Source organism: Botryllus schlosseri, chromosome 10 (assembly GCF_051294905.1).
Source record: "Botryllus schlosseri isolate E-star chromosome 10, Bs_hap1, whole genome shotgun sequence".
In the NCBI taxonomy this organism is placed as follows: domain Eukaryota; kingdom Metazoa; phylum Chordata; class Ascidiacea; order Stolidobranchia; family Styelidae; genus Botryllus; species Botryllus schlosseri.
In genome coordinates, this window is record NC_137245.1 from 9,227,990 (window position 1) to 9,242,914 (window position 14,925).

The 14,925-nt window shown below is 38.8% G+C and overlaps 1 protein-coding gene across 1 annotated transcript in view; it reads right to left on the bottom strand.

Moving 5' to 3' along the window:
* LOC145448125 (regulator of G-protein signaling 22-like) overlaps nt 1-14,925 on the bottom strand; it is a 41,607-nt gene that overhangs the window by 19,426 nt on the left and 7,256 nt on the right. Inside the window, exons 5-17 of the mRNA XM_080326450.1 lie at nt 14,789-14,914; nt 14,082-14,153; nt 10,469-10,554; nt 9,505-9,598; nt 8,274-8,390; nt 7,058-7,225; nt 6,192-6,274; nt 5,117-5,205; nt 3,871-3,975; nt 2,045-2,262; nt 1,915-1,991; nt 904-1,006; nt 713-845 (exon numbers count right to left, since the gene is read on the bottom strand). Coding sequence (XP_080182576.1) covers nt 713-845; nt 904-1,006; nt 1,915-1,991; nt 2,045-2,262; nt 3,871-3,975; nt 5,117-5,205; nt 6,192-6,274; nt 7,058-7,225; nt 8,274-8,390; nt 9,505-9,598; nt 10,469-10,554; nt 14,082-14,153; nt 14,789-14,914 — 1,471 coding nt within the window. The remainder of the gene's footprint in view (nt 1-712; nt 846-903; nt 1,007-1,914; nt 1,992-2,044; nt 2,263-3,870; nt 3,976-5,116; nt 5,206-6,191; nt 6,275-7,057; nt 7,226-8,273; nt 8,391-9,504; nt 9,599-10,468; nt 10,555-14,081; nt 14,154-14,788; nt 14,915-14,925) is intronic.

Here is a 14,925-nt window from a genome sequence, read left to right on the forward strand (position 1 = left end):
GGAAAAAATCATGCCAAGAATGTTTACTTAACATGGACATGAGAATTTCCAGAAAAACAAAACAAAATTTTAGCAGCAACATTGACAATCAAAAGATTTGCTAGCATCTGGTAACTACTAAGGCTGGGAAATCGACTATCTGAATTATTTGATTTCGAATTGAGTATTAGGCTTTGAGTCGTGTATTCGAGTACGTCTAATTTGACTGACATAATGAAAGCATAGAGCGGGCTTTCTTTTAAATATTAACAGTGATCTTACCACTATGCAAAAGTATACAAACTTTTCACAGAGCAGTATCGCACTCCTCGCGGACCGGCACTGGCATAGATGACTCGAGAAAGGTCAAATATGTACCTTTTACCTGACTACAAAAGATATTGCCAGGTACACCAAGGCAAAGAGAATGTTGTCTCAAATTAAAGTTGATAGTGTGGAAATATTTTTGGCAACAGCCATTTTCCTCAGAAACTCACCATATTCCAACTGCAGTTAAAAGATTTTCATGAGTGCTGCTATTACACCTGATCAATCTCTATGGTGTCAAGATATCTTATCATGAAAACTTGACCCACTCCACAAAAATAGTTTCTCACTACTCATTTCGGATCATTAGAATTAATACTTGATTAGGATTCGGGTTTTCGAATTCTTGTGCAATACACGTCCAATTTGTGCCTAAACAATCTGTGTTTCGTAGTGTAATACCAACCCATTATTTCAAATCTTGGAGATTTTTTTCTTGATATCTGATCCACATCGTCTGACTGCTCTGAGAATATCGAGTCGTATCCGTCCGAGTCGGAAGACTGCGACAAAGTGGTGTTGCTTTCAAAGTCGCCAGTCTGCAAAATTGAAAATGCTATTTTGTGGCTAACCTCGCAACTTATCACACGTCCGTACCTCTTCGTTGAATTGAATCTTTTTCCTCGGAAGTTGCAGCAAATCCAGAATGTCGTCAGACTTCCCGATGCTTGACGTGTCAGTTTTTGTTGATTTCCCAAAGCTTTAATGCGGTAACGTTGATTAAAACACGCACCTATCACTTTCCAATTCTCCATGTAAAGTGTGCAAGTTGCATGTCAGAGCTAAGGGCACTACGAGTGGTATATAACAGGAGATTTACTATACTTTTTCAGGATATTTACGAGAATAATAAAAATTTTATGTAAACTCATCGGTCATGTGGATATATTTTTCTAAGAGCTGGACACAACGATTAGAGTAGTACGATAATATCCGCCTTCACGCCAAACTGTAATAATTTGACTACTTGAATTTCAACACTTTATTTCCACTTTGGTTTGCCGTATCTCAACATAGAAAAACATGTAGCACAAGGCTGCGGATATTCATGGAACTATGTTTCCACAGTAGTGGTCTACCCTCCAATGGCCACAAAGTGCAACAAAATATTTATGGTCTAGTTAGATTCCGGTATTTCGCATTATGTGTAGCTGCGATCATTTTCCTGGTGGGCCCCAAAAAGATACATATTTGAACTTTTTAAATCATCATCATTCAATTTTGCACATCCCCAGTATTTGTACAAAAGTAGGATTTGTTGTTTTCATATATAATAGGATATTAACAATTAGTAGTAAAAGCTAGTAGCAAAATGCGGGAAAGTAAACATATTCGATTACATTTATTAACAGCAGTCTCTCAGTTTCAATTGCACATTGTATTCCACGCCACATATTCACGAACGCTAGAACACGTGAGTATTTCCATTCCATCTCACTCACCAACAAAAGGTCAATTTTTTGTAATCAGTTTATATAAAAATTCTCACCTAGCTAATATCAAGATGGAGCATAGTAATTTACGGCGATCAAGATAGATAAAGATAATATGTCATGTTTGTAACATTTGCAGTGTAATATAAATTCAACAATGAAGTTATAGACCAACCTTCGGGAAGCTCTCGATAAGCTACCTGTCTCTTTAAGAACTCGGTTATCTTGAGACACAATAGCCGCAGCAAATACCTGTAAAGATCGTTATTACAGACACAATCCCGGTGAAAATAGGACAGCGTTACTTTTTCATCCAGTCTACTGATTGGCAGAGGCTTCTTTGAAAAACGCAATCCCAACATGAAGTCTTTGGGCTTTGGAATCAATTGTTCGAACACACTCATATTGTCAAGCTCATCATCCATGATGGCAGGTCTCAACGCGACCACTGCCCTTTTCATGCAGAGTGCGACCAAGGTGGAGGAATAATCGTCAATGTCGTGCAGCTCCAGCTCTGAGTCATCTGAGAAATATTCACATTCCTTTTCTTACATATTCAAAGTTAGTCTGTAACAAAGTAGCCGTCCACTACTTTGGAAAAACTAAAGAAGGTCTTGCCAACTTCCACTATTTTCGTACTCAAATTGCTATGCTTCGACTGTTTTTGATTTCTAAGAGCAGAAAGAAATTTTGTGATAAGTTTGCATAACTAGTCTCTATTCATTGTCATTAGAACTCTGTGAAATGACCTGTGTACCACAAAACTGAATATGATCCTATTTGCAGCCAACTCCGATTAGTTGCTAAAAGCATCGGACTCGTTGAAGAAAGGAAACCCTAGGAAACCTCTCGAGTAGTTTTCAAACTTTTCATTTTCTACTGCCACATGTCTTGGACATTGCTGCTTCTACATCAGGGCCGGCCAACCCGTGGCCCGCGAGACGGTTTTTAGTGGCCCGCGACGTAATTTCTGAAATTAGTAATATTATCAAAAATGGATTGCACAGATTGTGAACTTGCAAGGCCAACCAAAAATTTGATTAGTCTGGCCGCAACACTTGAGATGTGATGACTAAAATATCAGTTCCGACGCATTGGCAGATCCATATGAGCCAGTCACATTTTGGCAGAAACTCGTACACTACAATAAAGCAGAATAATTTGCGATAGATTTATCAAGAGTAATAATTTTCTACACGCTTCGCGCAGCATGTTGTCACTCGATTTCTTGCTTTTAATATTGTTACCCCTTTGTGAAAATGAAAGAACGCCTAATGCATCAGTTTGAGTCCTTCTATATTCGCGATTACGAGACAAGGTGTCGTTCAACATATGCGACCTCGCAGAAAGGCCGTCGACTATGAAACCTAGGCACAAAATGATTGACACATGTTGGTCGTAGCTTTCGATATCGATATGTCCAGGCGCCGAATAGTTCATTCCTTGCAAACTGAGCCCAGCGATATACAACAGGCCGGTAATATAGTCAAGTGACAATATTATTGACCTATGAACTTCGAAAAATTTTCGCGCCTGGCGCGGCTAGTGGCCCACGCAATAGTTTGTCAATCAAATGTGGCCCTTTGGCTAAAAAGGTTGGCCACCCCTGTTCTACATGATTGAGTAATTGAGTAGAAATTCACAGCGTTACTTCTAATTCTACATCAGCAGTAACACTGACAACTTGGCTCACCTCTGATATATGTGTTTTGATGGAAACATTACATATATTGGTACGATTGGAACAAAATTCGCCGAAGGCAAGTAATTTTAGTTGCAAACCAACATCTGCTTGGGAGAATTTGGAAGAAGTTGAATAGTGGCAATAGGAGTGCATTTTGGCTACAATCATGGTTTCAGCAGAACTACAAGTTCACATACGAAACCATTGTATTAGTGGATCAAGTATTTGTAAAGGGGGATGTAGTATTGGTTTGCCGATTCTCAAACCAGTTTTGGTTGAGCAGACAGGATTCGAAGCTTGGAAAATCGGCACTCATTGACACTGGAGTGCCGCGTCAAAACATAGGACTAGGTAGTGCAAGTGGACAAAACATACTTTGTTACTTCCTACTTCTGATAAGAAATATCTCGAGTATTGTTAGAAAATCGAATGTACCAGCACCGGTACCTTCATTGCTGTAGTTGGATTCCATGAGATCTTCTTCAATCGAGCTCATACTTCCCATTCCTAGGTCCGAATCGTCATCCGAAAATTCGGGCTCCATCCGTGCTACTGTAAAACAAGATCACAACAAGATACTCTAGGGTAGTAATTCTTAACCTGTGGCTAATTGGCCCATAGGAGTAACTTGACATTTTGTAAACTGACAAGATTCGACCGAATTCATTCAATATCCTGATAAATAATTCATACTCAAGCAAGTGCACACTGGTTCTTCATGAGGGTTACAGTCAAGCTACAGAAAACCAAATAGAATGCTTGATTATTTGAAATACTATTTCACTGAATAGTTTGGTGTCTTCAACAATTGAAATGCCCGAGTTAAATAAATGTGCGGCCCGCAGTGCCACCCAACTAACAATGTTGGTCCGCTTGTGATAAAGATTCCTCACCCTTTAAAACAAAAAAGCTATTCCTAAATTTGGTTAAAGAAGTAAGTTAAAAACCGCTATGTGGTATCTGCTATATAGTACTGACGCAGGAATATATGAAACCGAACGAAAAGAAATCAAAATCGCAAGGGAAGATATTGCAGTAATCTTCATAATATGGCTGTTAAATGTGGGATTATCGACAATTATACTTTAATCAGTTATAGGATTGCTAATTATGATATCATAATTTTGTATATATATTATTTGCTAGTTATCATTTGAAATGGTACTAATTGAAGTCCATATTGATCTTATCAGAGGTAATGGTATGAAAAAGATTAATAAATACTGGTCTAGTGGGCGGGCCAACAACATGCTTATTCTTTAGGCATGTAGGAGTTGGAACTGCATCAAAACTCGATATTTGGAACCATTTCCACAAATTGTTGGTATCAACAATTTTATCGCTAAAAGGCATTACCGTATTTGAAGATTTTGTCAGGGAGAGATTTGTTGCTTTGTGAGCCGGAACATCAACAACAAGCGATTTGAATATGATAAAATAACCAACATTGAACGATGAGACAGTTATATTTCAGAACTATGCCACCGAACCATTGCTCATAATTTGAGCACGATATAGAAAGCACAGTCTCTCGCTCTCTCATACGTGTGGCCAATTCTTTTGATACACAAATTATGCTAAACTGCTTCAATGAATGTTGGTACTGAAATTGAGTGCCAAATTCGAAAGTACATCTGTGCTAAATTAGGACACTAACTAGAAATATATTCCAAAAACAATAAATACTGGGTACCTTGATTGAAAGTTACTTCCGCAATTTCTTCGGCCGCTACATCAGCTTTTTCCGGGTCTTCAAAACTCTTTCTCGCAGCTTTATCATTCCTGAATATGAAAGGCATATTGGTAGTATTGAGAAGTATTTGCCAATTACATGTACGACAGAAGATAGACAGAAAGAAAGATCGAGTGAGCGAGAGAGAGAGAGAGAGAGCAATCTTGAAATTTGGTGACAATGCTTGGTCGTTTGATTTGACAAGTATTAATTAGTGCCTGACCGAAATCACTCGCATATAAATATCAAAATCGACAACTCTGGTTGATATTTATCTGAACGTCAATCATTCCTACCAATGATCTGGACTGTTGGATTGATTTGCATGGACCATAAGGGTTCACTTCTTGGTGGAAACGGTGAAAAGTTGTGTTTCCCAAACTACAATACTCACATGTTGGACCGTGAGTACTAGTTTCTTATTCAGCTGAAGTTTGACCGTAAATAAACTTTCATGTGATCAACGGTTATGTGGGATATAAGTTTCAAATTACTGCCATTAATTAAAGTTCTAATTGAAATATGTCACATCTCGATACCGCAAAACATATCCCTAGTATAACATTGTCGGTAGAGCGGATCCGGGTTAATGAAAATAATTTCCAGCGGCAACACATATTCATACCATCGTGTTTTCAACTCATAGTGCTAACATCAGAACATCCAAGTAAGGAGACATGACCACATTTTCCACGAGTATGAGATCATTTTATCTTTCAGGCTTATAGAATTATGATTTTATGTTATGTATTTGGTCTGAAAGTATCCGATGTTTTTTCCTGTGTATATAGATTTTTTATCAATACCGGTAAGACAAATATAATCAGCTGAAAAAACACCACCAGATTGTGATGCAGTGATAAAGTAGGAGTTGAAACGACTTGGAACATCCTTCGACCAAACATTCACCTTGGCCCAAAGATATCAATAATAGTCATGCATGTTGAGGAAAATACAGGAAGATAAGATGAGTAAGCTGCAAGAGACAATTGTGAAGTGGCATCAATCAAGTAATTCACATATAGTATATCAGTACCAAGTCTTCTTCGGAACATAATCCAACTCGGAATCTTGTTCAAAACGAACCGATCTTTTAGCAGTCTTCTTTTTTCCTGGAAGCTATTAAAATATATACGTAGCAAGTTATCAAGATAGTTCAAATATGATAGGCCATTAAAAAGCAAAGATATTCCTCAAAGACTGTGTTAAGGTAACTCACGAAAGATTCGACGGTATGACTCGGCCTATGTATTCAATATAATTGTTATCCACAATAAATCTGAATTCACAAAAGCCATGGTTTGTTTGTAAGGATTCTCTACTTACAGACTACTTGCGACAATAGAATGGCGCTTTGTTGAGTAAATTCACGTGCCATACAATGCCTGTTTATATAAACATATATGTAATATCCCAATCACTTTGAATGTGTTGTGCGCACGTGTTGAGATAGGGGGTGCTCAATGCTGCTTTAGTAATTGAACACCACTGAACAATTACTAATGCTGGCTAAAGTAACGTGAAAGCAGCCAATACTCATTTTTTGTGACATCTATTTTCTACAGCGTCTTTTGAATAGATATTGAAGCCATCACGCCATTTTTGTGTTGTTATATGCTGTGGAACAAAACAGACCCTATTTTGATTGATTATACACAGATAGGCTACTATATGTAAGATTTAATGATACCACTGCCACTGAAAAGTGCTGCGTTTAGAATTAAAGCATGGCTGCACTAACAACCTCATGCTTTATTGAATCACTTCAAATCATCATCCTATTTAAAAGCTGCTAAATACCAAAAAATACAATGAGGCTGGTTGGTTAAATGTGTTACGGCATCTGGGTAAAATAGCGATTGTTAAAGCACTGTAGCCTACTACTGATTTTATGTGTCACACCTCAACACTTGAGCCAAGAAGGTACATGGACCCGTCCTCCGCCACATCGAGTCGATTGCTGTCAACACTAGTCGGACGGGATGAGCTTTTGGGCCTGGCCCATGGTCCACCTGTCACTGTGACATTACTACGCCTTGACGAAACCAGCTTAGTTGAATCTTCCTGCACCTGGAAACAACATCGATTTAGAAGGGTTTAAGGCAGGGGTGAGCAATTATTTTCAAGGGCCAAATGAGTAGCAGAAAATATTGTGGCAGACTGAGCCAAAAATCAATAGTTTCTAGGCGTAATTGATTCATTTCCGAATTGAAATCAGTGAATGACATTGCTTGCACAGGCTACCAACCAAGTGGTGGTGTTAATATTACGGTATGTAATGCCATCAGAGAATGAGGGTATATACTCACAGTTATTGATATCACTGAAAGAGTAATTCGTAATGTAACAATTTGTCAACAAACAAGGTTTGAGCCATACTATATAAAGTACAGTAATGCTGAAGCGATAAATTCGGAATCAGCTTATAAACAAGTTGACTAATCATAGTTTATGTATAAGAAAAATAATTGCTGTCTTAACTTGCAAATCTCACATTAAAGCTGTGTTTTTATGTTTGTATATGTCGTATTCAACTTCAGCGTTACTGTTTTCATTCATGTCTTGTTTGTTGCCATAGCTACATTACGAATTACATTGTCTGTGATCTTGATTTTCACGACATACTTGGCTAGATTGGTTTATTTTGAGTCTGAATATCCAAAATCCGGTAAGCAGGTAATGTGTACAACACGGTACAGGATACACAAATAAACATGCTTCAAAGCAAATGTATTTCTAGTCTAGTTCATAAACATCCTATAGTTTTAAACCACGCATAAACACTCAAAGGAGGTTTTACTTTCTAAATTGCAAACAACTTTTCGGTGCCCGATCAGATTTGAGTTCTAGGCCATAACATACCCAGCTCAGGTCTAAGCTAATCTGAGCTGAGTTTAGAATAAGGTTTGCTATTTCTTAACACTGATAAAATGTTCAAATATTCGACATCTATTACAAGTTGTGATTGAAAACGTATTAAGCAAAATACATTATGGAAAATATCATTTCGAATTTAGGTATAAAGTTTTGTGTTGTGGATGGTATGATGAATTCTGAGAACAGTATGCATTGTTGTGGGCAAATGACATCACCAGCGTTATAATATTCGGAATCGAACCTGCTTTGCTTCGGTGTACCATTCTTTTGTTTGTGACGTATTAGTGGCTCCCAACGTGACGTACATCTTCTTAATCATTTCTTCTGTCTCGTCAACAACTACTGGAGGCTCAGGAATCTGAAATGATCAATATTACGGAAAAAAGATGATATTACGGGCAAGATTCAAGTAGTCAGTAATCAAGACTAATCTGAACCACCTCCAGTTTAAATTGATCGCCTTAATCACAGTGAATCATGGTTACGGAATATCATTCGTGAGAATAATCTGCATAAGACAGCAATGCATGGTAGGCTATCTATCTGAATTCTGAATTAGTAGTCAATCGTAAATAGCTAAGACTATCCAAATTCAGCATCTAACCAAAAATGATGAGAGATACTGCAGATATGCTGACCATTGACAATATTATATTCAGTTACAGGGTTGTAATGACTCGACTTATGACTCGACTCAAGTCACGATTTTTTGGCGACTCGAGTTGACTCGAGTCATTTTTCAAGATTCTTGAAATGACTCGACTCGAATCATCTTATGTATTGACTCGACTTGTACTCGAGTCATTGTGTATGACTCGAACCAAGTCATATGACTCGAGACTAGGATGGCCAAGAGAGACATTTAATTGTAACTTCGAAGAATTAGTAAAGTCACCACATCATTGTTATTTGGTCTATCAGTCCTGGTACTTGGAAAATAGGGCCATAAACTAGTAAGACTGGGGAGAATTACGATATTATAAATGTGAGCCATTATATATCACTCGAACAATGACACACACAATGACTTGGACTCGGAACACGACCCTCTACTTATCGACTTGGACTCGGACTTGACCAGGCAGTGTCTTGAAAATGACTCGAATTGACTCGAGTCAAAATTATAAAAGAAATATTGACTCGTGACTCGGAACCTTGTGACTTGCTCACAACCCTGTTCCGTTAATGCGCTATCGAGACTATGTTACACGGTGGTTAAGACAATTTTACTCATATAAATGATGCAAACTACTTCGTACTTTTCAAAATCCAGAGGTTTGAAAGGTAAGTAGTTTCACCTCATGCACTGTTAAGTAGAAGTGGAAGTAGCCTAAAAACGTAACCACTGCGTTGCAAGTAAGCAAAACTTACTAGACTAGCCTGCTCCAAAAAAAGTAGTACTTCATCACTGACCACCTCTGATATTCACTAAACACAATATGTTCTTTTTGCAATGCAAATATTCTACCTACCACTTTTGGTTTGTACCATCTTCGATAATCAGGATCAATTGTAAGCTTCATACCGCCTGGGCTTGTTTCCACTTGAGATAGAAGCTTCGCCAACCTGTCATCATAGAATAGTAACATCTTATTTCAAGAAATTTTGGAATCAATATCTTAGACGCAATGGCATCAGTTTAAATTTTGTGCCCACTTTCTGTTAAAAATCTTGTTTCGTGACATGTGAAATTGCCATTACTTCTGAAGGCCATACGAAATGTTGAAAAATATTTTGTTCCCAGAGTGTAAGACTCGGGTTTAGTAGGTAAATGAACACAACAAAACAGAAGCTCGTCTGAGATGAGCGAAATTATGATGCATTTCAACTGATCGATTTTGGCAGTATGGTAGCCTACATAAGCACTGATCACTGAGCAGAGATGTATATTTTCATGAGTAAAATACTCCCGAACACCAGTGCAGTACACACCAAGTTCCTACATTATTACCACCATTTAATATTGGAACTTCACCTCCATTCGGAGCACCATTAGGGGCACTGATTGGATCGGAGGCATTTTGAGATTTAATTTTTTTCAATGGCAACAGTCAAATAAGTGCATTGCAAAGTGAATTTTGCGCCAATCATTAATACTCGATTTTGCCACCTTGGTGTTATGGCATTTCGTGAAGGTAATTCTTGTTTACATAGGTCATTAACAGTGATCAGTAACAGTTAAATTCTATTCTACATGAATACGCAGCTGATTAGCTTTATTTACAGCACTCATTTGAACTTCTACTGGGAATCTTTGCACAAGATATCTAGTTGTCTCAAGAGATGCATCTGGATTTTGATCTACCTGTATTAGTGAGCAAATATGTCTTCACATGCATTGCACATAGTTACTGGTGCAAAGAAAACATATAAAGAGTTTGGCAAGAGAGTTGTTGATAAATTTTGGACCCTTGGACTGAATGAGTCATTAATCACCTGTATTCAGAGTACAATTCGCTGTGTAGAAATGATGGCAGACGCTCTTCCTTGATCCATTGGATACCTTGTTCTTTGTCCAAGCACTAAAAAGGTGGAAGTAATGGTTAGATTTCGTAAATATGCTTCAAATCTTGGCTATACTTCAACATTTAATATCAACTCAGGGTTACATGAAACATGTCTGATCATGATTACTGATATTATTTATCTAATTTCCAGCACTTTTACAAGTCTATAAACACTAAACAGCAATACCCAGCACATTTCACTGATTTTATCAAAATATATTTCGATATTTATCGCCTTTAGTCATGCATGGATGTCTGTCCCTTCTAGCAATCATGCAATCTTGTAATAAAGTTGGATGCATTTCATGTATATATGCAAAGGGGGTTCCAATTATAAATCCAAAGTCTGTGTCTTTTTGCACACAGCATTTTTATATTGTATGATACTGCTTGCAATTCCATAGTTGCTAGTGACTGTTCTCTTACCGACAAGATAGCGTAATGGTTAAGCGTCCTGCTTCTTGATCGGTAGGTCGTGGGTTCGATTCCCGGCCGGGGTCAGACCAAAGACCTGATTAGTAACACTGGTATCCATGGCTTCCCTGCTTGGCGCTCATGCATTACTGGGATAGCATGGAGGGGTGGTGCATGACTTAGAAAGCTGTAAAGGTGGTGGTGCACTTCCTTGTCCAGTAGGGCTCTTCAAAAATGTCTTTTTCTCTCAAATCGTACTGGCTACTTGATAAAATTGTTAGGTTACCTAATTTAAGCCTATGCACAAAATTTGGTTCAATTCCAACCAGTAACCGCTTTGCTACAGGAGAAGAAAGTTTCTATTTATTATATAAAAATAAATAATAAAAAATTTGAAAATTTTCTGTTCACCCCATGAAAGTGTTAGGCTGTCTATAGAAACGATCCTCACCAAATTTGGTTCAATTCCAACCAGTGGAAGCGGAGTTATTGCCGTCGAAAAATTTTGATTCTAATAAAATAGTATTTACGGTGAGCACAACTATAATAAATAAACAAGGAATCGGTCACCGTAAATACTATTTTAATAAAATCCAAATTTTTCGACGGCAATAACTCCGCTTCCACTGGTTGGAATTGAATCAAATTTGGTGAGGATCGTTTCTATAGATAGCCTAACACTTCCATGGGGTGAACAGAAAATTTTCAAATTTTTTATTATTTATTTATATATAAGAAATAGAAATTTTCTTGTCCTGTAGCAACGCGGTTACTGGCTGGAGTTGAACCAAATTTTGTGTGTAGGCTTAAATTAGGAAACCTAACAATTTTATCAAGTAGCCAGTACGATTTGAGAAAAAAAGTCATTTTTGAAGAGCCCTATTGTCCAGCGGCATATGCACATCATGCACTCATGGTATGCATATGCGCAGATCGCGTGTATGTGTATCATGAGTCGGTGTATATGCCGCAAAAACATCAAGGACAAAAATAAACTACGTCCTTACTGGTTGGAAGGTCCTGCAATCTACTATCATAAAGATGCAAAAGCCGATTCCCTGTCTCCAAAAGGAGATTCCCTGTCTTTACACATTTGGAATGTTTCACAAATGTTCTTATTTCACAAATGCACTTATGTTATGTTGTGTAACGTTGTCATCGCATTACACCGTCAACTGGTTGTTTGTTTTCGTTAATATTGCGATGCACAGACAACATAGTTCCTATATTTCGAATTAGATTCCCCTTGTTACTGGCGTTCGCTGATGAGAGTCAGCTAAAATGCTTTCATTGTAGAAATTAATAATATGGAGATCTTATCCCTTATAATTCTAAAGTTCGATATCCCAATTCGCTATTTAAACTTATTTTAGCATCAAAGCAGGTTTGTCAGCTGTGTGTATTCTGGGGTGCGGGCTTCTGATTCATTTGTTCCCCCCTTCACATAGCAATTCGGCAAATTGTGTAGAATAGTAGTCAGTGTGCTTTAAACAAAGAAGCTATTTTCTTTCTTGAAATATTTCACGACCGCGCTGTTTCGCAATCAAAGCTACTACAGACAGCTTGTCTTGCGGATGTGGCGGGCGTGGTAATATGATTTGCAAGTGCCACGTGATACAATGTAGGTGGGAACTACTACGGAACGGAATGTTCGCCATAATTTTATCAGGATGAATATGGTTCTGATGACATTATTCGTGGCGATAAGAAAAATAGCTGCGATTATCTGAACGCTAGCATTGTAGCAGCAAACAATTTCAGCTGTGAATTACATTTCTACAGACGAGATCGGTTGATGGCGAAGTTAAAGGTTCGTGATCGACTGATCGTACGTAGGCCTACGCCTGACGCGACGGCTGCGACGTGCGAATGCAGAAATTTCAATATCTGGTTCTTCGAATCTATTGCTAGGCCACGGATGTGCGACCACTGTGTATGTGAATCTTGATGATTTACTGTGGCACGAAGTGCGCCTGGCGCCTTCAAATACGATCTTGTCGGTATCGTTCTAATTTTAGCGTGTCTGCGTGTGTACCGCCGAAGCAGGTCGGTGCCGTGAAAATGGGATTGTCTCGGGCGGCACAGCAGGTGACAATGACATCCACACGCAATCATGAAAAACACGATTGATCTGCGACTACATAACGAAGTTGTTTTGCGAGAAAACCGCAGAGGTAGTGCGCTTGTCTAACTAATACATCTTAACCGGATTGCGTGCATGCTCACTGCTCAGTTTGCTCACGATCACTAGCTCTGTATAAGTGCGGGAAAACGTGCGAGCTTTCAAAATCAGCCCTGCACGCGTGAATTTGCAATGATTCTTATCCACTGCATCCTCTAGCGTGGCCGTATCATAAAATCTAATACATGTGGTAAAAGGGATGCGCAATTGCGGATATTCACATAACACAATTAATTAGAAGCAGAGGTAAATCCCGGGCGCTGTCGCAATGCTTCGTGTCACGGACTCGCAGAGTATTTACGGTATAGTCACATACGAATTCAATTCTGACCGAATTCAATTGGCATTATCTTATTTGCGGTCATATAAAGGTGCAAATTCCATTCCATTACATATTTTACACTTTTGCTATGTGCAACACGTGATAAGGAAGGATACTCAAATCTGACTCGACTAGGAGCCTAATATTCGACTTGAAATCGAACCACTCGGGTCGTCGATTTTGCCCAGTTCTAGCAGGGATTGCCTTGGGTGCTTCAGGCTCAAAGAATTGTAATCTGCACCGTCACAATCAACATCCAAGAGCGCCAGTACCCGTCCACCAGATGAGTTTCGTACTGTGATAGTAGTGCTACGTTACGCAATACGACCACACGGGGAGTATCTGCGTGCGTGTTTTTGCTGAAAAGGCTATCGGAAGCTTACGGAGCAAACACATTTAACATAGTCAAGACTAAAATTACATTTTTCGCGAAATTTTGATATGTGAACATCCCTAAAACGAGGATATAATATGCGAACTTTGCCATAAGCAGTAAGCACACACGCAGAAGAAAGCTGCGTGCTAACCAGTCGATCATTGCCACACAGGGACTGACTGACCTAAGCCGCGCGAATGGCCTGTTGACGCCATTGTCGTGCTTAATCGCAAATCCACAGAATTTACCTTGACGCTAAAGCTGGTTTTAATTTCTTCCCGCTCTTCTTTATCCATCGAATGATATCGGGCCGCCGCAGTCTGCCGGAATATAAATCTCAGTTAACATACTTTAGCAAGACTATCGATGGCCTCGTGCAGGAGGTGGCAAATAACGGAATACTTCCTCTTTTTTACAGTACTCAAATATATGTGTTGTCTACTGCACTACTTACACAAGGAGCTGTGTTTCATACAATTTCCACATCCGCTTCACAAATTTAGGCAAAAGTACTTACTTTTGATTTTGATTCTGAAAGGCAGTATTAGTTTCGGGATAAGTTTGCAACAATATGCAACAAGTGATATCGTCATAACAACCGCGCAAAATTGCACCTGTGTCACTATAACTGAATACATTTTCCAAATTTCCACCTATATTTGTAGTAGTGTCATTTTGCGTCAGTTGCGAAGTGTGAAAGACACATATCGCAGTTCCCAAAGTAATCACCTGATCACCAGCTAAAAGTATGTGGTCCCTCGAATAAACCTATACTTGAAACTACTGACTAGGGGCACTTTTCAGTCCCAACATTTTTTCCGTCCACTTGAAGTAGTTTTCACATATCTTTGAAATTGTTAGCTCCACTTGTAATTGAGCAGAAATGTACGGCCTTACTTCTACTTCAGTTGCAAAGTCACTCCTTTTACAGCCTCTGACGAACAAAGCCTCGTACCTGAGGACGCGGAGTCGAGCGTGCCTTTACGGCCGCCTTGATTTTATCGGCAATCTCATACTTGGCGCTGGTCAAGACCTCGAATCCGCCGGTTTCCGTGTTAAATCTCAGAGGCTCCGGGAAGCTCTAAAATGCAT